The 22,969-nt window shown below is 39.7% G+C and overlaps 1 protein-coding gene across 3 annotated transcripts in view; it reads left to right on the top strand.

Moving 5' to 3' along the window:
• The window catches only part of VEGFC (vascular endothelial growth factor C), a 42,945-nt gene extending 20,313 nt beyond the window's left edge, over window positions 1-22,632 (top strand). For 2 of the 3 annotated variants that reach the window (XM_083520321.1, XM_083520322.1), the window contains exons 2-7: window positions 6,954-7,173; window positions 12,163-12,353; window positions 14,336-14,487; window positions 16,436-16,545; window positions 16,796-17,129; window positions 22,115-22,632. In XM_083520321.1, coding sequence (XP_083376447.1) covers window positions 6,954-7,173; window positions 12,163-12,353; window positions 14,336-14,487; window positions 16,436-16,545; window positions 16,796-17,129; window positions 22,115-22,229 — 1,122 coding nt within the window. In that variant the 3' untranslated portion in view covers window positions 22,230-22,632. Of the gene's footprint in view, window positions 1-6,950; window positions 7,174-12,162; window positions 12,354-14,335; window positions 14,488-16,435; window positions 16,546-16,795; window positions 17,130-22,114 lie in introns of all 3 variants that reach the window. The other variant, XM_083520320.1, reaches the window with a different exon arrangement.
• The last annotated feature ends 337 nt before the right edge of the window (window positions 22,633-22,969 follow it).

Raw genomic sequence — 22,969 nt, 5'->3', positions numbered from 1 at the left:
CAAACTACAAGAAAGAAGATTCCACCTAAACATTAGAAATAACTTCCTGACAGTAAGAGCTGTTCGACAGTGGAATTTGCTGCCAAGGAGTGTGGTGGAGTCTCCTTCTTTGGAGGTCTTTAAGCAGAGGCTTGACAACCATATGTCAGGAGTGCTCTGATGGTGTTTCCTGCTTGGCAGGGGGTTGGACTCGATGGCCCTTGTGGTCTCTTCCAACTCTATGATTCTATGATTCTATTCATACAATTACTCATCCAATCTTACTATCCCATCCCACACAACCATTACAGTCATTCACTACCTCAGTTACTACCTAGTCACACATAAACCATTCATACTCAACAGGATTACAACCCACATACAAAGGATTGCTGCCAAGCATATAGATGCAAGTTTTTCTCCCCATCTCTAAAGCACTAATGGGCTCATGCCCCATACCCACCAGGCCATCTAATACTCCTCTCCTATCTCTTACTTGAGAATGGCCCAGTTCTGTACCAGAGCAGTATTTCGCCTGGGGGGTATCAAACTACTTGCATCCCTTCAGTTCCAAGTACAGAAGCACAACATGGTACTGCACAACCATTTGTTTATTTAGCAGTGCAATGAGCAAATTGGCCCTCTCCATCTTATGGTCCATTGAATACCTGTCAGTTAGCTCAGTTGGTTGGAGTGTGGTGCTTATGATGCCAAGGTCGCAGGCTCGATCCCTGTGCAGGCCAGCTAAATATTCCTGCATTGCAGGGGATTGGACTAGATGATCCTCATGGCACCTTTCAGCTCTGTGATTCTATGATATCTTGTTGGCCAGCATCTCACGCTCTGGCTGCTCATCCTTGGCTGAGACCTGCAGGACAAGATCCCTTTTGGGAAGTGGGAGGGAGGGAGAATGAAAAAAAGCAAACTCGAATCAGGAGGCTAGCTGGATCTTCTTCCACTAACAAACCAACCTCACCCTCCATAATCCTTACTGCGAGTAACATGATGCTAATCCAGATATAGAATATTTAATATTATGCTAATACGGTGACATCTTAAGATTCTTTGTTGTATTCTTTGGGTGTGTTTTATTGTTGCTTTCATACTTTACAAGGACATGTGATCTTCAGAAATAGGGTGGTTAAAAAGAAAGTACAGGTAGTACTAGTAATAATATTAATCAATTAATTATGTATGATAGCCAGCTGTTACATCCAAACTGGCAAATGAGACTTTGAACAAAGCAGGGCCAAACAGTTTGGATTGGGTTTAGAAGAATAGGTGAAGACAACAAAACAGGAAACATAGAAGACCAAATTCTGTCCTGTAAACTGTAAACCTGTGGGTTTAAGGTGGCATACAGAATTAATTAATAAATAATAAAGACCAAATGCAAGCAGTGCTTATTGTCAGCTTACCAGTATCAGATTTCCAGTTAGTAAGTGATCCTGGATATTTTTTCCCCTTGAAATGCACATTGAAGAAAGATTAGGATTAAAAGATGTCCTTATATGGCCATACTCTCAGTTCCAGTTACTTCTTGTAGATATGCCTATTTCAAAAGACACATCACAAGAATATGAGTGCATTTACGAAAAATAATGTGCAAACAAAGATTGCAGGAGGAAGCCTGCAGGCAAATGTAGCTTTAAAAAAAATAAATCCCTGGCACCATGCTGCAATGCACCTTACTTTTTTCTGTGTTCAGAATGATCCTAAGTAAAAAAAAATCACCATAAAACTTTCAAGAAATGCTGAAAAGATCCAGGAGTGACACTTCCTTTTTGAGTAGCTTTCTATCCAAGGCTGGATCCAGATGGTAACTTTCTATGCTGATCTCCATGGTGTCTGGGGGTATTCCGGCCTTACACAGTTTTGCTTATACTGTACATGCAATGGCAAGAAACATAACCCCTGCATAAGATGTGAGCTACCTGTATATCATCTGATTATAATAATTATATTCTACAGTTTGCCGGATTTGCTTTCAGCTATAAAGTAGGGAAATTACATATCTGTACAGAGAGGGGAATATATGATGTGACTATGCAGGTAGAATGAGATGCTGTATTTCTGATTTAGGTCTACTAGGTTGAATATATTAGCATATCTCATTTCTCTATTATTTTCTTATTTTGAGTGTGCAAGTAAACATGGTGTTCAATTAAAGTTTTCCACAAACTCTTTCTTTGGTTTGTATGATGGGCAGAGCTTTAAATTATGGAAAATTGAAGAAATTTTTAAAATGAATTCAGCTGTTTCTTAAGTCATTTTGGTTATTACATGCAGGAAGCACAGTGACCACATAATATATTCAATGTGAGAACTTATTAACATCTGGAATTGGACTTTTTAGCCATTGTAAATTAACAACTGACACACAGTGACCTTTTATAATATTTCTAGTGTCTGCCTGGAAGTTTCTCTCTGTGTAAAATGTTAGAAATTCTCATGGAAATATTTCATCTTAACTTGCTTCTTGGACTTTTTTACATGTTACACAAGAACCATATTTAACTGTTCTCAACTTAAGACCAGACTATTCTGTTTATATACTGGATTTGATAAATCATGTAGCTTATAGCATATTTAAGTGGAACACTTAAACAGAATTAGTTTTTGACTGAAACTTTGCACACACCCATAATACTTATAACCCTGAATTATAAAGAAAGATATGTTGTTTGAAATATCAAAATGTTGGACTAGACAGTCATGAAATAAAAATAAAACATATTAAAATATTTCAATTTTACCTTTTTTATGTTCCTTTACAGTGAAAATACTGGTAATTTAAACTGCAATAAATAGTAAAATAAAACTGAATTTCTCACATTTTTTCTTCAGAAAACATTTTTCTGTGAACACTGAAAAGTAAGGTTGCAAATAGAGTGCCAATTTTAATACTGAAATGTTATTATTAAATAGCTACCTGTTGATGGAATGTAAATAGAAACATTGCCTAGCTTATGTTTCAGTGTGTAGGATATGTAGCACTTTCCATTACAGGACAGTGCTGTTGGAGAGGAAGGTTTAGAAGAGAGATTCTTACTCTCTTGTAGCAAAATGGCAATGTCTCCAACACATTAAAACTTTGTTAGATTTTATATCTGCCCTCATCCATCTTAAAACAAATGTTCCCCATTAAAATACTTAGGCTAGAATAAGTCACAAACACCTAGCTTTGCAAACAAGTGAAGATCTTGATGCAGATTATACAGTAAACCAGTCTCCATCCATTGGCAGTAAGATAAAGAAAAGGTTCCAAATGACTTCAAAGGAAAGAACTTGATTTCCTTACAAAAAGTATTATATAATATTTGGGTTAGCAATGATGTAGGCTGTAAAATCTCATTTAGAGAGATTTTATTCACTTGGTTTTCCTTCAGCTGGAAGCCATGTCTGCATGCCTCCTTGTTCAGATCTTGTACTGTGTGGAGATTACAAATGCCTATGTTAAAACCAGTTTTCTCCTTCATCTAATAGCCTTTGTATCATCATAGTGAAGGTATTTTAAAGTGAATGTATATATAAGCAGCAGTCTCAATATTCGCAGCAGATGGTACATTTACAAGAAGAAAGAAAATCCAATAACACTTGTGATCATTTCTAGAAGTACACAAAATACTTGGTTTTGCTTGTGGGAGACTTTGATACTAATTTGTGTGGGAGGGGCAGATCCGTTCTAAATGGCCTGTGGATTGCAAGTTAAAATGTCATTGAAATGGCAAAAATGTTTTTTCACTGTGCCATTCCTGATTATTTATTAGGTAACCTGCAGGCTTGTGAAGCCCACAGTGTTTCTGCAGACATAGGGCCTTCTACAGCAAAAGACAAATCCAATAAAATGTCTTCCTTTTTATGTTTATGCTTGGCTTATCACTACCTTTACATTCCTTCTTACTTTTTGAGATGTTATCTGTGCACTGAATCATTGGGAGTGATGTTAATGACTTAATTTATGTTGTCATTATTGACTATTCTTTTCACTATTTTTGAACTGAGCCATTTGTTGGCTTGGCAATCCTTTATGTAGTTTTTTTTCTTCATGGCCTACTATGCTTAAATTTGAAATATTTGTTAGAACAAGGCAACATGACAAAGTAGGTGGTCTTCCAATTAATATTTCTGTTCAGATCTGTAAACTATGCAAGGATTGTTTAACAGTTCTGAATCCATGCCTTATGACATTATTCCATTTGTTTTGGAATAAAGTTCAGCATTTGCATTGGAACTTATTGCATGTTACTTATAGACTAAGGCGGGGGTGGATTTTCTCCAGAATTGCTCTTTATATTTGCTTACTTCACATACTTTGATCGTCTCTTGCTAAACATTTGGGCTATAGTTTACTTCTGTTTAGTCAAAAGTTCTAGTTATTACCATTCAAACACATGCCAGAGAAAGAATGTTGCTTATTAATTTATAGCATTTTATAAACAGTGGTAAGAAGTGAGATGAGCAACATTCATTTGAGATGTGGTCCACTAAATTATCACAAATTAAAATGTTATATAGTAAATAAGGATATTATCATAATGAAAATATAATACAAGTACAGTGGTACCTCGGGTTACATACACTTCAAGTTACATACGCTTCAGGTTACAGACTCCGCTATCCCAGAAACAGTACCTCGGGTTAAGAACTTTGCTTCAGGATGAGAACAGAAATCGTGCTTCGGCGGTGCAGTGGCAGCGGGAGGCCCCATTAGCTAAAGTGGTGCTTCAGGTTAAGAACAGTTTCAAGTTAAGAACGGACCTCTGGAACAAATTAAGTTCTTAACCCAAGGTACCACTGTATGTGAAAGATAATATTTTAATTGATGAAGAACAGATGCTTCCCTTTTATTAACACAAGCCACTATTTAAAGGTTTAAACAGCACTTGCATTCTGCCTTCTGTCAAGTAACTGATAGCCTTCCATCTCACCACTGCAAGGCACTTTACCTCCCAAGTATGTGTCTCTGTAGGCAAGGAGAAGACCAGGCATATAGCTTGAGTTTTGAATTGTAATTGGGGAATAATATGTGGCAGAATAATTTTCACAGAAAACATTCCATTTCTAAAAATGCATTGTTACATAAAATTGTTAATAACATAATGATTGGATAAAATGGTTGTCAAAATTTTGCAGTTTCAAAATTGGGGTGGCATTGGAAGTTCAGAGCCAGCAGTGCAGTACTGCTCTCTTTCAGGACATGAATTACAGGTTCTCTCTTTGTCTGTGACTAAGCCAGCAACCAAGCCTGCTTCTCAGGACTTCCTTTTCTTCTCCAATGCCCTTCTTCTATCATTGTTGTCTTCTTCTGGTGGACTCCACAAACACCAAGCACCAACAGCTATAATTCTGTCTCTGCTAACCAGCAGCCAACCATATAAACACATATTTTGGCCCCTCTTAATACATTTCCATTAACCAATTTGTCCTGCATACAAGTAAATGAACACAAAGGTTTATAGACATCACTTTTCCATTAAAAGCTCTCACAACAAATCCTTGAAAATGAAATGTGCTGACAACTATGATCACTATAAATCCATTAAGTTGTATTATTGCATGTCACACCATCAATTATGAGTTGCAGGCTCAGCCAAGTATTAAGTACTTTGACCTTTATAATTAATAATGGGCACCAGGGATGACTTAAAGAAAAAAGCCATGGTGTGAAAGTATAAACTACATTTAGTTTGTACTGCTAGATTGAGCAGATGCTTGAGCATTTATTTCATTAAGCAACTGAGGATTTATTTATTTTTACAGTTGCTGTTTTTTTGGTAACAATATATACAATGAATATACTTTCCCCAATTATTCATGCAAAATAAATTTACTTGCACCTGAAGTAGCTTAAATCTAATTCTAAGCTCATCAGCCAACAAGGCTATTATATTATGACAAGATAGAATAAAGGAGAATTTCATATGTGACTGAAATTCCTTTAGGGTGAAGGCATTAAATATTTGAGACCATTACCTTGAAAAAAGTATTTTCCCCCCATGTTAATTGCATGACAGACTGCAAATTCAACAAGGCTGCTTCAGCATAATCCAGAAGGTGTATTGTAAATGTGTACTCTTAAAAACTATTTATACACACACACACACACACACACACACACACAGGCACAGTGGTATCTCTGGTTAGTCATTCCGGAGGACCGTTCTTAACCTAAAACCATTCTTAACCTGAGGTACCACTTTAGCTAATGGGGCCTCCCGCTGCCGCTGGCATGCGATTTCTGTTCTCATCTTGGGGCAAAGTTCTTAACCTGAGGTACTACTTCTGGGCTAGAGGAGTCTGTAACCCAAAGTGTTTGTAACCCGAAGTACCACTGTATTAAAAGTATACAATGATATAGTTATAGAAAATGGAATAATGAAATTCAGAAAAGATCATTCACCTGCTTTTATTTCTTCCTCCCCTTGCTGCCTTTTTCACTGCATTGCCTCTCTCTCTCTGGTTCTTAGTTAATTTTTAAATGTTTCTTTTCATCAGATTAAAGTGCACTGTTTTTATGCTAAATCATTGCCATAGTGGGACACAAAATCAATGTTTGAAGGCTCTATAAGTTTAGCTGGCATTGCCTGCCTTGTTTCTAAATAAGCATGCATAGAATTGCAGCCTAAGTGATATTGAATGAAGAATCTGTGTTTGTAGTTTATTCACGTTTGCCTAAAACTAGATTTGGTGTTAGTGTTCATTTGTAAGTGTCCCCAATGGCAGTTTGTTTGGACCAATAATGGCAATATATTGGGCTAACAAAGTCAATATATTGTTTCCTCCTTGTACTTTCATAACAGCCTTAACAAAACTAAGAAGGTAGGAAGATAGTTAGACAGACTTAAATGCATTTTTGATAATGAAGTCTCTATAGGGAAAGAGACTTCCTTACTCGCTGTTGATCATATTAATATATATATATAAACATTTGTATAATGTGGAAAGTAATTATTTTTGCTCTTTTTTAGCAGACTCATGCAAGTAAAGAGTTGGAAGAGCAGTTGCGGTCTGTATCCAGTGTGGATGAACTCATGACAGTACTTTATCCAGAATACTGGAAAATGTTCAAATGTCAGTTGAGAAAAGGGAGCTGGCAACACAATAGGGAACAGTCCAGCTTCGATGCAAGATCAGAGGATTCAAATCCAGTAAAATTTGCTGCGGCACATTACAATCCCGAGATCTTGAAAAGTAAGTGTTGAAAATTTCATGTCCACCAGATACTGTAAATCAGTTTTTTAAAATTTAAATGCTGAAAACAAAACTGCTAAAATGTTATGTTAAAGCATAATTCAGCATAGTCAGAACCTCAGACCCTCACTAATAACAAGAAATTCCATAACTGTTTGCAGCTTTTTGAGCTATCATATTTTCCTGTGTATAAAATGCCCACATGTATAAGGCAACCCCCCCTTTTTAACCCAAAATCATGAAATCAGTATTTTAAACATCAAACAGAACAACTTTGATATTTTATTAAATATTCAAAGCACCAGTACCAGCGTAGCAACCCCCAGTAGTGGGGGTCTGTGTTGGCAGCAGTGGAGAATGCCCCACCAACACCCGAGATCATCCAGAATTGTTCAGCTTTTGGGGGGAGGAAAAAACCTCCCTGTGCATTCACCATCCATGTATAAGAAAAACCCATTTTTGACTTTTCTTTTTGCAAAAAACATTGTCTTATACACAGAAAAATATGGTACATGGTGAAAAATAGGTGAGGTGTGCAGGTTTTTTCCAAGACCAAGATCAGCAACCTAGGCATGGCAGACAGAGGGAAATCTAAGCTAGGAAAAAGAGGGCAGACCAAATGTGAAGTACACTGCTCACCTGGCAGTTTGTCTGACAAATTATTCAGACCAAAGAAGCAGGAAGTATTATCTGCTGATATCTAGGAGTCACATGATTTGACAGGTGTACCTCCTGATGCAGTCTCTGGATGTAACAACTTAATAGAGCAATCCTAGCTCCCTGCTGCCACTGCCATGTGTGTTCTTGGTGGTAGCAGTTAAAGGGAATAGGGCAGTCAGATAGGGCCCTATTCATGCTCTAGTTGCAGGCTGGCACAGCAATTGGGCCCACTGGCAGGGATACTACCAGCAGTTTCGTGGACAGAAGTGGGAGGTTGCACTTGTAGGAGGCCAGCTGATGCAGCACAACCACCCACCCACCTAGTCCAACATTAAGGGGTTAAAACTGCAGCCTTAGTTTTGCATCCCAGTCCTAGACTAGGAGGAGGATTTATCATCCCATTCCAGTTTGGATAGCTAGCTTTAGACTTGTGGAAATTTACAACAAGGAAGCCTTTATCTGGAAATAGTTCTGGATCTATAGTACTTTCATTCCAGCCCTGTTTTTTTGTAGTCTCTGTGCAGGCACATATATGGGTTCTGCAGCTGAGCAAAGCACCATTTGGAAACTTTCTAGAGCTCATGGCCAGAAGCTGGTGTCATGCCCACCCCAACCCATTCATCAGAAGCTGTTTTCTAATCATGCATGCCTTGAGTATGTGGCTTCCCACTCATTTCTCTTTTGACTACCACAAAGGCAACAAAATGGAAAATTTTCTCAGGAAATTGCTCTTCATTGAATTCTGCTACATCCTTCCTTTCACCCTATTTTAGTAAAAAAAAAAAAGCTTCTTTATGCTTTTGCTTTCTAACTTTTTAAAAAAATAATCACTAGCTACATTTATATTTGGTAGTATTGCCCTTGCATTTTGTCCCCATGCACCTATGGTGCAGCTGATCTCTCTTAAGAAGTGCTGAAATTGTGGGAGGAAGATTCCCACCTCTGATAGCAAGCTGTTTAAAGCAGGATAATAACTGCTATCTGATCAGTTTAGGAAGCTAAACAGTTGATTCCTGTTCATTGCCAAAACTGCACTAAGCAAGCTCATAGGAATTGCTGTTCTTATCTATGTGGAATGAGCTTTGCAGACCACAAAAAGTATGGTACCCAAGACTTCCTACATAGAGACAACATATCTGTCCCCAATCTCAGTTTATCCACTGTCCCTACTAACCTTCTGACCCAGGTGTCAGTTCATCAGTCTCTGCTTACCAATAGACTTAAGGACAAAGACTGAAAAGGAAAGAATTGAGCCCATAGAACTGTTTTCATCCAAAAAAGGTTTCCCGTTCATGAATCAATGGAAAAGCAGCATTACAATTATACTACTATCATCCTAAACCACTTGCCTCAACACAAGTAGCAAGCCCTGCACCACTTCCAAGTTTGACCTTGCTGAAACTCCTACCGACCTGCTGACTGCTCTTGTTCAGAACATCTCATCTTGAACCCTAACTCTGGACCCTGAGACCACAGCTTCAGCTTCAATATCAGTGCCACTTGCTGCAACAGTATCCTGTTTTATTCCTTCAATTCTAAAAACTTCCAGTACTGGTGGTATTGGCTTCAACATCATCATTCCCTATTCCCTATTAATATCGGAATCAATATTGGAAAGAGACAAGCTGACACAAACTTGTTCAAGTCCTTGAACCTTTGATATCTGCTTCAGTCTCTAGGGTTATCCCCTGATGGACCTTTTCACCATCTCTAAATATCATTAATTCTGCAGCAGAGCAGATCAAGAGCCCCACCACTGAAAGAACCTCTCTATATATCTTCCTGCACTTTTGTATCATTCCAAGAGTGCTACATATTGTGTCACTCAACGGGACAAACTGCATCCCCATTGACCTTAGGCTCATCATTAGTGCATTTTGGTGCACTAACAGCCTGAATATACAGCTTCCTTAGGGCTCTCTAAAATGCTCCATGATATTCTTCCATGAGGCAATCCTATACAATGAAATAGATTCAATTCTTATTACTTTTGCAAACTCCACTAATCATACTTCAGATTATATGCTCAACCTGCTGTTCAGGTTTTAGCTATTCTCAACATCTGGGTTCTTCATTACACCATCCTATTGAAGTAATGTTAAGTGTTTGCTCATTCATTTGTTACATTTTCCTTTAAAGGTCTTGACAGTTTACAATTCCCAGTATCAGTGTCCAGTCCTGGAGTTTCCCTCAGTTCTTACTCTGCTGGTGTGAGCTTCCCTGAATTCATTTCAGCTTCAGGATGTGTTCTTCTTAAGAATCTTTTTTGGTGAACACATGTTGGCAAGGACACTTGGTGAACAATGTGCTCTGCATTTTGATTCAACTTATTTGAATGGCGACAGAGAAAAGTTTGTGGTTTGTCCTCCTTTAGATTGTTTCACATTTTCTTCTCCAAAGGGACTTGATTGTTCCAGTCTTGTGGATTCATTGTTCCAGTCTTGTCTGTACATAGATGATTGGAGGGGTTTTAGTTTTCTATCTGGACAGAACAGTTGCTTTTTACAACAACATAAGCATTTTTTTTCTTGCTATGAGAATCTGAAAAGGGCCTTTTGTGTTTCTTCCCAATAGCGTTCATTTCCCCAGATGCTGCTACCTTTTTTCTAGGGTATTTCATTACATTAAGGCGGATGGCGCCTTGTACGCCTCCTTCTGGCATCTCTTGCAGCCAAGCTGGTCCCAAGCATATTGTTCTGCTTTCCTTTGGACTATATCAGCGAGGCCGAGAGAGGGCTCTTGTCATCTGGGCAGCCCAGGATATCCATCCACAATGCCCAGGCTTGCGCCCCAGGTAGGTCACGTCAGTGCTGCTATTGCAGCAGTTTGACTTCATCCCCAGAAGTCCACTCCATTGTCTCTTGAGACAGATGGATGCCAACAATATTACCAGAACTCTGCAAAGTGGCTATATTGTTCTACCTTTCCACTTTAATAAAGCATTATGTGTTGGAAGTGAAAATAACCTCTCACTCAATCTTTGGGAGAGCTCTTCTGGACAAACCCCCCCCCCCCCATAATAACACCAGTGCTTCCTTCCATGTATGTTGGCTGCTAGTCTTCCATATGTGTAGCTGCACAGAGTCTATGAAGAAGAAAAACACGTTGCTTACCTGTAACTGATGTTCTTCAAGTGATCATCTGTGAAGTCACAATCCACCCTCCTTTCCCACTGCAGGTGCCTCCTTTCTTTTGGTGGGATATTCTCACAACAATCATGAAGAAACTGAATAGAAGTGCACGTACTGCCCCTTCAGGCATATGTAAAAGAGATATATATCCCTTTTGAGGGTTAGGGGCATGAGCATCAGCTCTCAGGCTTGAGCTCTAGAAAGTTCCAGGATGGTGCTCTGCACAGACACAGATCCCCTTTTTGTGACTACATATATGACCACTCAAACAACATCTGTTAAAGGTAAGCAACATCAGTTTTCTTCTCTTCTGTAGATTTTTTTCCAGCTAGGTTTTCTCACAACTATTGAAACCTTGCTAAGGAACCATTCAATAATCATTTATAAGTGCTAGAAACCCACGAGCAAGTATTTGGTTGGTTATTTCAAGCCAGTAGGTGATTCCTCACCTCTAATGCTCCAAGGCATATCTACCTCTGTTCTCTGCCATTCCATCTGTCAGATTTTCTTTCCTTCTCGGAATCCTCCTTTTTGGCCTTCCCTTAATTTATGTGACTTGCCTTCTGATACTCTTTCATTGGTCTCTAGCTGCCATACCTCTCTTCTTTATTGCTCCTGTTGTTTCTTCCTATTCTTCCCTAAATCCACCTGCAAGCCCCACCCCCTGCTTGCTCTGCCCTTCTTTAGATCCCCAGTGCCTTTTCTAGAGACTATTCTAGCCTGCTCCACAAAGCATTTGCACCAGTGTCTCAAGCGTACCTAAGGACTTATCCCCACTTACCTTTTGTCCTGCTGTTTCCAGGTACAGGTCCATGCTTTAAAGCTCCATCTCCAAGCGCTCTTCTTTCACCCTGGAGTTTTCCCCACAAAAAAACCCCACTTTTAAAGCTGAAGCACAACAAATGACAATCCAGGTTTTCCACAATTCAGCTTTAAAGAGTGGGTTTGCACGGGGAAAGCTCTGGAGGTTAGTGTGGATAAGCCCTGGTAATAAGACTACTGTTAGAGAACTAGCATTAAACAACTCTGATATTTTTATCGTCGTTGCTGCTGTTGTGTTTGCTTTTTACAGAACTGAGTTTCTATATAAACACGGTCCATTTAATAAGCAAGTTTTAACTACTTTCAGGGGAATCTGATTTTGAACTATTAAGAAAACCTGTGTTATAACTTATGAGCTTTCCCTGTAACTTGGCAGGTATTGATAATGAGTGGAGAAAAACTCAATGCATGCCACGTGAGGTATGTGTAGATGTGGGGAAAGAGTATGGAGCAACAACAAACACCTTCTTTAAACCTCCATGTGTGTCCATCTACAGATGTGGAGGTTGCTGCAATAGTGAAGGGCTGCAGTGTATGAATATCAGCACAAGCTTCATCAGTAAAACGGTAGGTTGTTATCTCAGCTACATTCTGGGTTTGTTTTAAGCTCTCAGTGTCTGCATGTGGTTGAAATATGCACTGAAATTTGGATCTGCTTTAAAAGGAATACATTGTTCTGTTGTTTACATTGTAAAATATAATATGAATGCATTGGTTGTAGAAGTATAAGAATCCCAACATTCTGTCCCGATCTCCCAGCACTATATCATTATTTTGGGACCAAACGAAAGCCTAATTTTATTATTAATTAATACTAACACACACGCAATAAGCAGGGCCACATTGAGTAGCCCCTTCCTCTGGCTACCATGTGACCAAGCAAACACTTAAAGGAAAGGGAAAGCCTTCAAACATACATTTCCTGTATGTTTTCATTTTGTGCACAGTTTCCCAGCATGGTCCCACTTCCCCACATGTTAGTATTAATTGTGAGAAGAATGTCCAAATATGGCTAATAATGTGACATTATTTACATCATTCGCCTTGTACGGCTGGTTTTTTTGTAACTAGGCAGTTAATTGCTGTTTTCTTTGGGACTCGTATAAAGGTGGCCGCTTTCAAACACGATGGAACATAAGCGGTTTGCAGAGAAATGTTAAAAATCCTCGTCAAGACCCCTGCTAATTGATCGTCACAATCTTTTACCACTATTTCCAGCACCCATCTGGGCTAGCAGCTTTGCTGGGATTCACCACCCGCAATGCAGCTTCCACTTGATGGTCATATGAAACAAGCGGCTGTGAATTTGTAGGCTGGCAAACAGGAGCCAAGATACCTGCTCTTTTTGCCTCATAGCGGGTGAAGTAGATGTTCAGCTCCTCTGCCAACATATCATTGGCCGTGACCATGTTTGTCATATTGCCTTTATAGTTGGTTAGGTGCTGCAATCCTCGCCACACTTGTTTCGTATTGTTCTCAGCTAAGCAGTTCTCAACCTTGAGCTTATATTGTTGCTTTGCCGCCTTGATGCCTTTCCTAAGCTTTATTCTTGCCTCTATATGTGTCTATGCTCCCTGCCTTAAAGGCAGTATCCCGGGCTTTCAAGAGTGACCTAACTTCAGCAGTCATCCAGGGTTTGCTGTTCCCATAAACTCTAATGCTCCTCTCTGTCGTTACATTGTCGGTGCACACTTTAATATAGGAAAGTACAGCATATGTGTATCTGTGCAGATCTTGATGTTCAAACACACTCCAATCAGTACTTTCAAAACAGATTCTAACTGTTTTTATAGCTGGCTGAATTCTTCTAAGGGGGATGTACTTCGGACATAAAAAGAGTAAGGAATGGTCAGATGAACCTAAGTGGGGGGGAGGGAGATTGCCCTGTACGCCTGCTTCAGATTAGAGTACACTCGATCCAAGATATTCTTCCCTCTAGTGGGTGATTTCACATACTGTTCAAACTTAGGAAAAACTGTCTTGAGACAAGCTTGATAAAGTCCCCCACCACAACCAGGGCACCCTCTGGATGTATTTGCTGCTGCATGGAAATGATGTCATATAATTTAGTTCTGTTTGCTATTTGAGTACCAGATGGAGCTGGCAGACAGCTGCCCTGGCCACAGAATTGACCTGGGCCTCCATGAACAGCTATGACTCCCAGGCTGCACACCTGGTCTTTCAGGACCAGGGAGTCCCCCACGCCCACCCACCAACTGTCCCCAAAGAACAGTATTTCTTTCTTGTCAGGATTCAACCTCAATCTGTTAGGTGCCATCCATCCTCCAACCACCTCCAGACATTCACTGCCTTCGCTGGTTCCGAATTAAAAGAGAGATAGATTTATTTATTGTATTTATACACTGTTCTTTCTCCCAAAGGAGCCCAGAGCATCAAACACATCCACAGGTTTATTTAAGAATTCTGAAACAGTTTAAGTAATTAAAACATTTTAGAAACATTATAAGCAGCATGCTAACACATTGCTCTCATTTTTGCTTTTAATAAAAACTTTTATTTCTGTTTGTTCCCCTTTTATTTTTGTGCAGTTATTTGAAATAACTGTGCCACTGTCTCATGGTCCCAAACCTGTAACAATCAGTTTCGCGAATCATACATCTTGCCGATGCATGTCCAAACTGGATGTCTACAGACAAGTTCATTCAATCATTAGAAGGTCTTTGTCAGTTACACAAACACAGTAAGTATTAGATTTGCATATTTCTTACTCTGTTTTAAAAACTCTAGAATACAATGCAGGTTCCTGGTGACAAATATTTAAACAAGTGTATTATAAAGTTATACAAAATTTTAGGAAAAAGTTATTTAGTTGATTTTTAAAAAATAACAATCAGAAGACAAGGTTATGCCATCATTAGCTTTATGCAAAAATTCATGCAGATTCATGTATTAGAGTGTGAACCTTACATCAAAAAGTGTGACTCAGTTTGAGTCATGAAAGGACTGCAACACTTCAGATATTTAGTTAAGCTAGTTTTTAAATTAAACAATTGTTTTTGATATTAAGAAGTATTTTCAACCTAAATTATGAATAGTCTTCCACAACCGTTTGCCAGAGTATTGAATACTGAATAAGGATCATAGAATGTGGCGGGGAGTTCATTTTTCAACTTTTAAGCAACAATACAACAGTTGTTTAGTTATTGTGAATTGCATGTAAATTCAAAGTGTTATACATCAATTTGAAGTCTGAGGTGTGCTCTTTCAGTCTGTGCTTGCTTAATTCTTTTAATTGTTATTTCAAAACATACTGAGTTGTATACAGAAGAATGGGAAAAAACACACAAAAATCATAAAACAGTTTGTGGGGAATTTTCCAGAGAAGACATTTTGTATATGTTAGAGCTCATTACCCTGAGTGTTTTAATGTCTGCAAATTGAGTTTAAACCACAGACTTACTGGATTAATTGATGCAATAGGCATTTCCCAATATTCCACTATGGCCCTCAGGACTTTGCAGGGGTTTTTAGGATGCGGCATGTATTGGGTGGAAATGGAATGGCAGTGAACAATGCCACTTCACTTTACAACAAATGCATGCTGTAATAGGCAATACTAATTCTGTAAATCCCGATTCATTCTAGTAGCCATTGATAGCTCTTACCTTTTCTGAATTTGTCCAGTACTCCTTTAAAACCATTCGAGCTGATGTTCATACTATTTCTTGTAGAGTTCAATTATACACTGTGAGAAGTATTTTTCGCTCTATAAGACGCACTTTTCCCCTCCTAAAAACTAAGGGGAAATGTGTGTGCGTCTTATGGAGCAAATGCAGGCAGGAGGCTCTGGCTCAGCGATCCCTTTAAAGAGCCACGTGGAGTGTGTGTGCAGCTCTTGGGGGCTTTTCCCCGAGGAGGGAGAAGAGCTGCCCTTCTCCCTCCTTGAGGAAAAGCCCCCAAGAGCCCACACACTCCACACGCTCTTTAAAGGGAGCGCGGCTCTTGGGGGAGCCTTAGCCACGCGCAGCCTCTCCTGGGCATGGGATGAAGGCTCCCCTTGCCCGGGAGAGGCTGCACACGGCCAAGCAAGAAGCCAGGACAGCAGAAGCTCCACTGCCTTGTGGAGGCTTCGCGTGGCTATCCCTGGCTTTTGCGGGAGGTGGGAGAAGGGACAGAGCATGCGGCTCTGTCCCTTCCCCCAACCCCCAGAAAAGCCCCCAAGAGCAGTGCTCCCTTTAAAGAGTGTGTGGCTCTTGCGAGAGGTAGGGGAAAAGCCAATAGGCTTGCTTTCGCTGAAGCCAGGAGGGCTCTCCTGGCTTCAGGGATAGACCCACAAAGCCTCCTGAGCGAAGATGGAGGAGCGCTCCCTGTTAGCTCAGGATGCTTTGCATTGCTTTCTTATTTCTTGTTTTCCTCCCCTAAAAACTAGGTGTGTCTTATGGTCCGGTGTGTCTAATAGAGCAAAAAATATGGTACTTCCTTTTGTCTGTCCTAAAGCTCCCACTCTTCAGCTTAATTAGATGACCCCGGGTTCTGGTATTATGAGGAAGGAAGAAAAATCTCTCTCTATCCAATGTGAATGCAATCAAATATATCTTAGGTTTCATTTGTCCGCATCTGTGACCTATGCACAAAAACTCTTGTCTTGCATTTTCAGTGTACTAAATAATGCAATATTTTATCCCTAGGTGTCATGTGGCAAACAAAACTTGCCCAAAAAATCATATCTGGAATAATCAGATTTGCAGATGTCTGGCTCAGCATGACTTCAGTTTTTCTTCTTACCTTGGGGATACCGGTAAGCAAATATGCCCCAGAAGTTGCATTCACTTAACGTGGGATTATTCAAGCAAAATAAAAATTATATGCACATAAACTTTTAAAAATTAAGAATTCTCTAATCCTTTGTAACTGGCTGTTCACTCCACATTACAAATTCAGTGATTTAGACATGGGTATGAAAAATGTGAAACTAGCAGATATGTTTCACTTTTTTCAATGCCTGAAGCAAAATTTATTTATTTTCCTAATGTTTGCTGTGTTTATAGACACTGCTGAAGGATACCATGATATCTGTGGACCTAATAAGGAGCTTGATGAAGAAACCTGCCAGTGTGTCTGTAAAGGGGGAGTGAGGCCTTCCAGCTGTGGACCTCACAAAGAACTGGATAGAACATCATGCCAGTGTACATGTAAGAATAAACTGCTGCCTAGCTCATGTGGCCCCAGCAAGGATTTTGATGAAGAAAAGTGCCAATGTGTATGTAAAAGAACATGTCCTAAACATCAGCCACTAAATTCTGCAAAGTGTATTTGTGAATGTGTAGAATCTCCAAACAAGTGCTTCTTGAAAGGAAAAAGATTTAATCACCAGACATGCAGGTAAGTAAAACAACTGAAATACTTTGTCTTGCAACTTCTATTAAATTATCGTATTTTTCACTCTATAGGACGCACCGCACCATAGGAGGGGGAGAACAGGGGGGGGGGATATTTTTCTTGTTCTCCCCCTCTAAAACAAGGTGTGTTCAAAGTGCATTCACCCAAAGCCTGCAGAGCGCAGTGGGAGTTACCGCTGCGCTCTGGAGGCTTCAGGCAGCTACCTTGGAAGCCTGGAGAGCGAGAGGGGTCGGTGTGCACTGACCCCTCTCGCTCTCCAGGCTTCAGTGAAGGCAACCCGAAGCCTCTGGAGCGTGGCGGGAGTTCCCGCTGGGCTCCAGAGGCTTCAGGTTCCTATCGACCTGCTCTTTGGGGCTGGCGGGGGAAGCGCTGCTTTCCCCCACCGCCAACCCCAAAGAGCAGGTTGGGGAACAGCACAAAGGCTGCACGCAGCATTGCCGCTGCCCCCCCCCGAGCTTGTGGGGCTGGCGGGAACTCACGCTGCGCTCCAAAGGCTTGAGGCTTTGGGGACAGCCTTTGTAGCCTCCGCAGGGCAGCGGGGTGAAGGCACCCCGCTGCCCTGTGGAGGCTTTGCACAGCCAACCCCAAGCTAGAACAGCAAGACGGAGCACCCCGTCTCCGTGTTCTGGCTTTGGGCTTAGCCGCGCAGCCTGCATTCGCTCTATAGGACGCACACACATTTCCCCTTAATTTTTGGAGGGGGAAAAGTGCATCCTATACAGCGAAAAATACAGTAGATGTTATTTTTGTCCTGCTAAAAGACATTGGTAACAGTTTCTCAAATTTTCTAATAATCATGCTACATATTTGATCTTTAGCAGTTGTCTGATGCTTATCAGAGTTAGAGTACAGTGATGCCCCGCAAGACGAATGCCTCGGAAGACGAAAAACTCGCTAGATGAAGGAGTTTTTCGTTTTCTTAGCCGCTTCGCAAGACGCATTTCCCTATGGGCTTGCTTCGCAAAACAAAGTTTGCCCCGCAAGCTCCGGGGATAGCGGGGAAGCGCAGCGCATCTTCCCCGCTCTCCCCGACCCCTTTTGAACCAAGGGGCGGCAACGGGGAGAAGCGATCTTCTCCCTGCCGCCCCTTGCTTTAAACAGGTCCGGGGACAGAGGGGAAGGCGCACGGCGCTTCTGTCCCCAGACGGTCTCCATAGGAACATATTGATTGATTTTCAATGCATTCCTAAGGGAAACCATGCTTCTCAAGACGAAAAACTCGCAAGAAGAAAAAACTTGCGGAACGAATTAATTTCATCTTGCGAGGCACCACTGAACTTTACTAGTCTGGAGATAAAACATGTTACTTGTCATACAGAATGGACTACCTGAATTGAAAGTGTGTTTGGCACTAGTCATGTATGTTTACATTGCCCATGTAATCCATCATTGATGAAACAGATGTTTGCAAAAGCAGAGCTCTGAACAATGCTGTTCCCTCCACTAAATAATCTCATTTTCTTCAGCACATACCAGATAGCATTGATTTCAGATATTATCCCTAAAAAAATTATGGAAGTCACCTAATAGTTGTTATTTACAGTGTCATCTAGGACCTGGAGAAAAGTGTATTAAGATTATACAGCAAGTTTTAAGCCTTTTCAAGGGGAAACACCATAGACAATGTACAATCTACAGGCCATATCCAGCCCAACAAGGTTATTCTCCTTAAGCCAATTAAAGACTTGCTAGAAAAATGATATTATTGGAAGACCTACCACAATATGGTTATGGGGATTAATTTAGTAGGAAGAAACTTCAGGAGTAAACTCATAGTTGAACAATTACTCCATTATGGATTATTTCCCATTATAATCTAATTTTAAATATATTCTCTAGGATTATGTGTGCACCAGGTTGTTTTGTTTCCAGTAGGTGTTGTGTAACTTGAGATTTAGAATTGTGTATTATATACAAATGAGTTGAACAAGTGTGACAAGTTATTTTAACAAAGCTCACCACAAGATGGAACAGGTTGGCCCAGGATGTTTCTTCCTCATTCTTTGCAGATTTCCTCATAGCTGTGCTAATTTGTTGCAAGAATTGGCTCCAGTGTAACTATAATCCTGTTACAAACATATAATACAGTATCGAATTAGTTTTTATAGAATACAATCTCCTGTTTCAAACACAACCTTTTGGTACACACATTTCTCTGCATGTGCCATCCTTAGCTGTATTTGAAAATCCTAATAAATATACTAGCAAAATTACATCCTAGTAGATTTCAAATCCAACTTACATCCTGTTCCTGTCCTTAAAACCAAGCTGTCACTGTTGGATGTAGGTTCACACACACACTGTGGTTAAATGAATGCACTGTAAGAACTTATTCCTCTTTAACTTCTGTATGATTCATGCAGAGAACAGCCACAACACTAACTCCAGCACAGTTTTTCATATGATGAGCATTATCTAGCATTTTTCTTCCCAGTAGTTATCTGCCTACTACATATATTACTTTTGCTATAGAAAGCAGAGCCAAGAGCAACCTAGAATAAGCCATACAACTGAATGTGATTCTACTGTGAGGAAAACAGCATGATATGTAGTCCATTGTACAAAAGAGTATGGCACATCTCCCTGATTAACCTCTGCAAAAGTAGCTAAGGCTGTTTGCATATTCTCCCAAAGAGGGATATGCTCACATGGGTTTTCCATAGAATGCCTGAACCCCAATAATGTCCCTTATTTATTAGTAATGGTGATGCCATTACTCTGCTGTGTTTTGGACATTGAAACAGGATGCAACAGATTCTACCATTTAAATGTTGATAAATTTCCACATTTTGCAAAACTAGTTCCCCTAATGCAGTTCTGTATGTTGCTTTCACTAATATATATGTGTTTTAGTGAATATTTCCCTACATACTTAAAAACAGACATGGGTGCAGAACTGAATACTGAATATTGGCACTAGAGAGTAATGTGCATATATAATCAACAGAAGGCTGAAGGAAGGAAGTGGATCAGGGTATCAAGGGGAAAGAGAATTAGACTTAGAGGGCATGTGCCTTGAGATGTATGTCCTCAACACTGTTCCCCACCCCATACACACACAATAAGGATACTTCTACCACTAAAAGCAGGCGGGCACTTGCCTGGAAAAGAAATACAGCAAGGTGGGCTGGGTTTACCTTGAAGGGCATGTGCTCCGTGAGTACAATAGTAATAATTTTATTATTTATACCCCACCCATCTGGCCCGGTTTCCCCAGCCACTCTGGGCAGTTTACAGCATATAAAAAGTTGTAAAAACATAAGACATTAAAAATTTCCCAATATAGGGCTGCCTTCAGATGTCTTCTAAAAGTCACATTTTCAGAGCAAACCCAACCAGGGCAGTTCCAGCTCAAGAAATGGGGGTTGTCCCCAGAGCTGGGTCCATGGAGGTAGGTGTACCAATCTACTTTTAAAAATCCAGATACAGAAGCACTTTTCTGGGTTCAAGTTAGATGGGAGCAGGGAAAGGCATGTAGGGACAGAGATGAAAGAAAGTGTCCTCCCTCTGTCCAGGAAGTCTCCCCCCCCCCCCCGTGTATTTTGTTGTGCAGACATCTAATATTTTATTTGTAAACTGAAATGCATAAGCTATTAATCAGGAGGAATGTTAATTGAGATCATTAAACTATCTTTTGTAAAAACAGAGACAATTTTTAAAACAAATTTAAAATATAGCTGTGTTGAAACTTGAAACGTATACTTTTCGCTCTTGATTTGCTGCCAGTGTTTGAAATAGCAAAAGACTAGTGCTTTGTCTACATTACACACCAGAGGCTATTTGGCACTATCAGTGTGAGGTTATGTTAGGTCAACCTGTTTTAAAAACAACCAGAAGGAATTATCATGCTATGACAAACTTGTTTATAGCCTTTGTCCTGCAATCCCTGTAGAAACAAATTATCCACTGATGCAAAATATTTATCTTCTAAGCATGAAGTGTTGGTTAGTAAAGTACTTTTTTACTTCCCTGACTGAAGTGCTATAAATTACTGATGTCTTTCCATCCCATTTTCAATTCATAATGTTATACATATAAGCCTCTGAACCTGCACATTGCTTCCACTGATGTTACAGGAACTCTACATGAGCAAAACAGGCTTGAGTAATTTTAAAATTAGACTATTTCAGAGAGAAATTCTTGGCTTTTTTTTAAAGAAAGAAAATAACTCTGATCTGTTAGATAGTTCATTACAGACAAATTGTTCAGACTAGAAGATATTGCAATTAGAAGCTCAGCACCAGAAAAAGTTAGTAGTTGTGTAAATAGCTAGAACGTTTTCAAATATTTGAAAGTTGTTACATAGTTATAGTCACTTGACAATGAGTAATTATTAGCGCTGTGCACAGAAGAAGTATTTGCTTCAGAACCCATCTCAACGAGTCAGATATGTGATTGCCTCATCTTGATATTGACATCACACTTCACCTTGGATCCAAGGCATCATTAGCAACACTAGAACAGCAACAACCGAACAGTTCACAATTCAGTTACAACAAGCGACAATAAAATAAATATTCATCCTGCATGAAAATCCAGAAAGGACCAGGGCAAACCACCATGTCTTCCTTGGTGCCAGAAAATTAGCAGTTGAGGGGGCGGAATTCCTATTCTGAAAGCAACATAACTAAGTAAAAAGAGAGCCCTGGTAAATCCATTCTGTCATTGGGTGCTAGAAACTATCATTCACAGAACTACACCCACCTCTTCCTTGCTCCTCTCTGTGTGGTGTTTTCCATTTATGGAGAGCTTACATGAGAGAGACAAGCAGCTGTAGGTGGAGCACTTATTAAGACTTATAACTGTATCCAGTTCTGTTTGCCAGCCACTTGAATCCACGCACCTTACAGAGAATCCTTGCATAGATTAATTGCTTTTTTTTCCAAGAGCACATTGTAGATTTCAGAATAGGCAGAATAATTTCTCATGTCAGTTTTACAACTGTTTTTCCCCCCAACTTCTTTCAGCTGCTACAGACCACCGTGTACAGTTCGAACGAAACGCTGTGAACCTGGATTTTATTACAGTGAAGAAGTTTGCCGTTGTGTGCCAACATATTGGAAAAGACCACTTATTAATTAGTGAAGATACCATCTGACAAATTGGTGTACATTTTTCCTGTGTTTTTTTATAAAAAAGACTGCTAACATTTTGGATTTACTGTGCAAAAGAGACATCATAGGACTATTGGACACAGACTCATTTGTGCTCTTAAGACGTGTGGAAAGCAAATGTAGAAAACAAAACCTGGGATTTTCTTCATTATTAAGAACTCAATAAGAACTTGATTTTTTTTCCTAATGACCAAACAGCCTACATTTTCTTCCTTGTGATTTTTTAAAAAGATAATAACTATATAATTTATTTCCATTAAAAATATTGTACTGCATTCTTGTTTATAGCAGTAACAATTGTTAAATCTCACTGTGATCAATATTTTTATATTATGCAAAATATGTTTTAAATAAAATGAAATTGTATTATATGCTGCTGACTATGTTCACTGTACTATCTCATTAATTAATATCTATAGCTGCAATTGGGGGAGGTGAATGGCAACTTTAAGTATTCTACTGGAATCCATATAAAATGAAGACTGCAAGAGGCAGCAATACATAATTATTATAACACTGAACATGAAAAAAGTTATGTTTTGAGCAATGAAACTTCAGAGTTTGACCTTATGCTATTTAGAGTGTATTCACCAGTCTCTCTAAGAGCAAACTTGGTTGTCCTTTGCCAATCAGTGAAATGGGACCAAATACAGAGACAGAATTTGACACACTCAAAGGACTCTCCAAGTATGCAGGAAATTGTTACTT

This window comes from Podarcis liolepis, assembly GCF_965112155.1.
Source record: "Podarcis liolepis genome assembly, chromosome: 9".
In the NCBI taxonomy this organism is placed as follows: domain Eukaryota; kingdom Metazoa; phylum Chordata; class Lepidosauria; order Squamata; family Lacertidae; genus Podarcis; species Podarcis liolepis.
The sequence above is the reverse complement of the archived record's forward strand: the minus strand, read 5'-3'. Positions and strand labels throughout refer to the sequence as shown.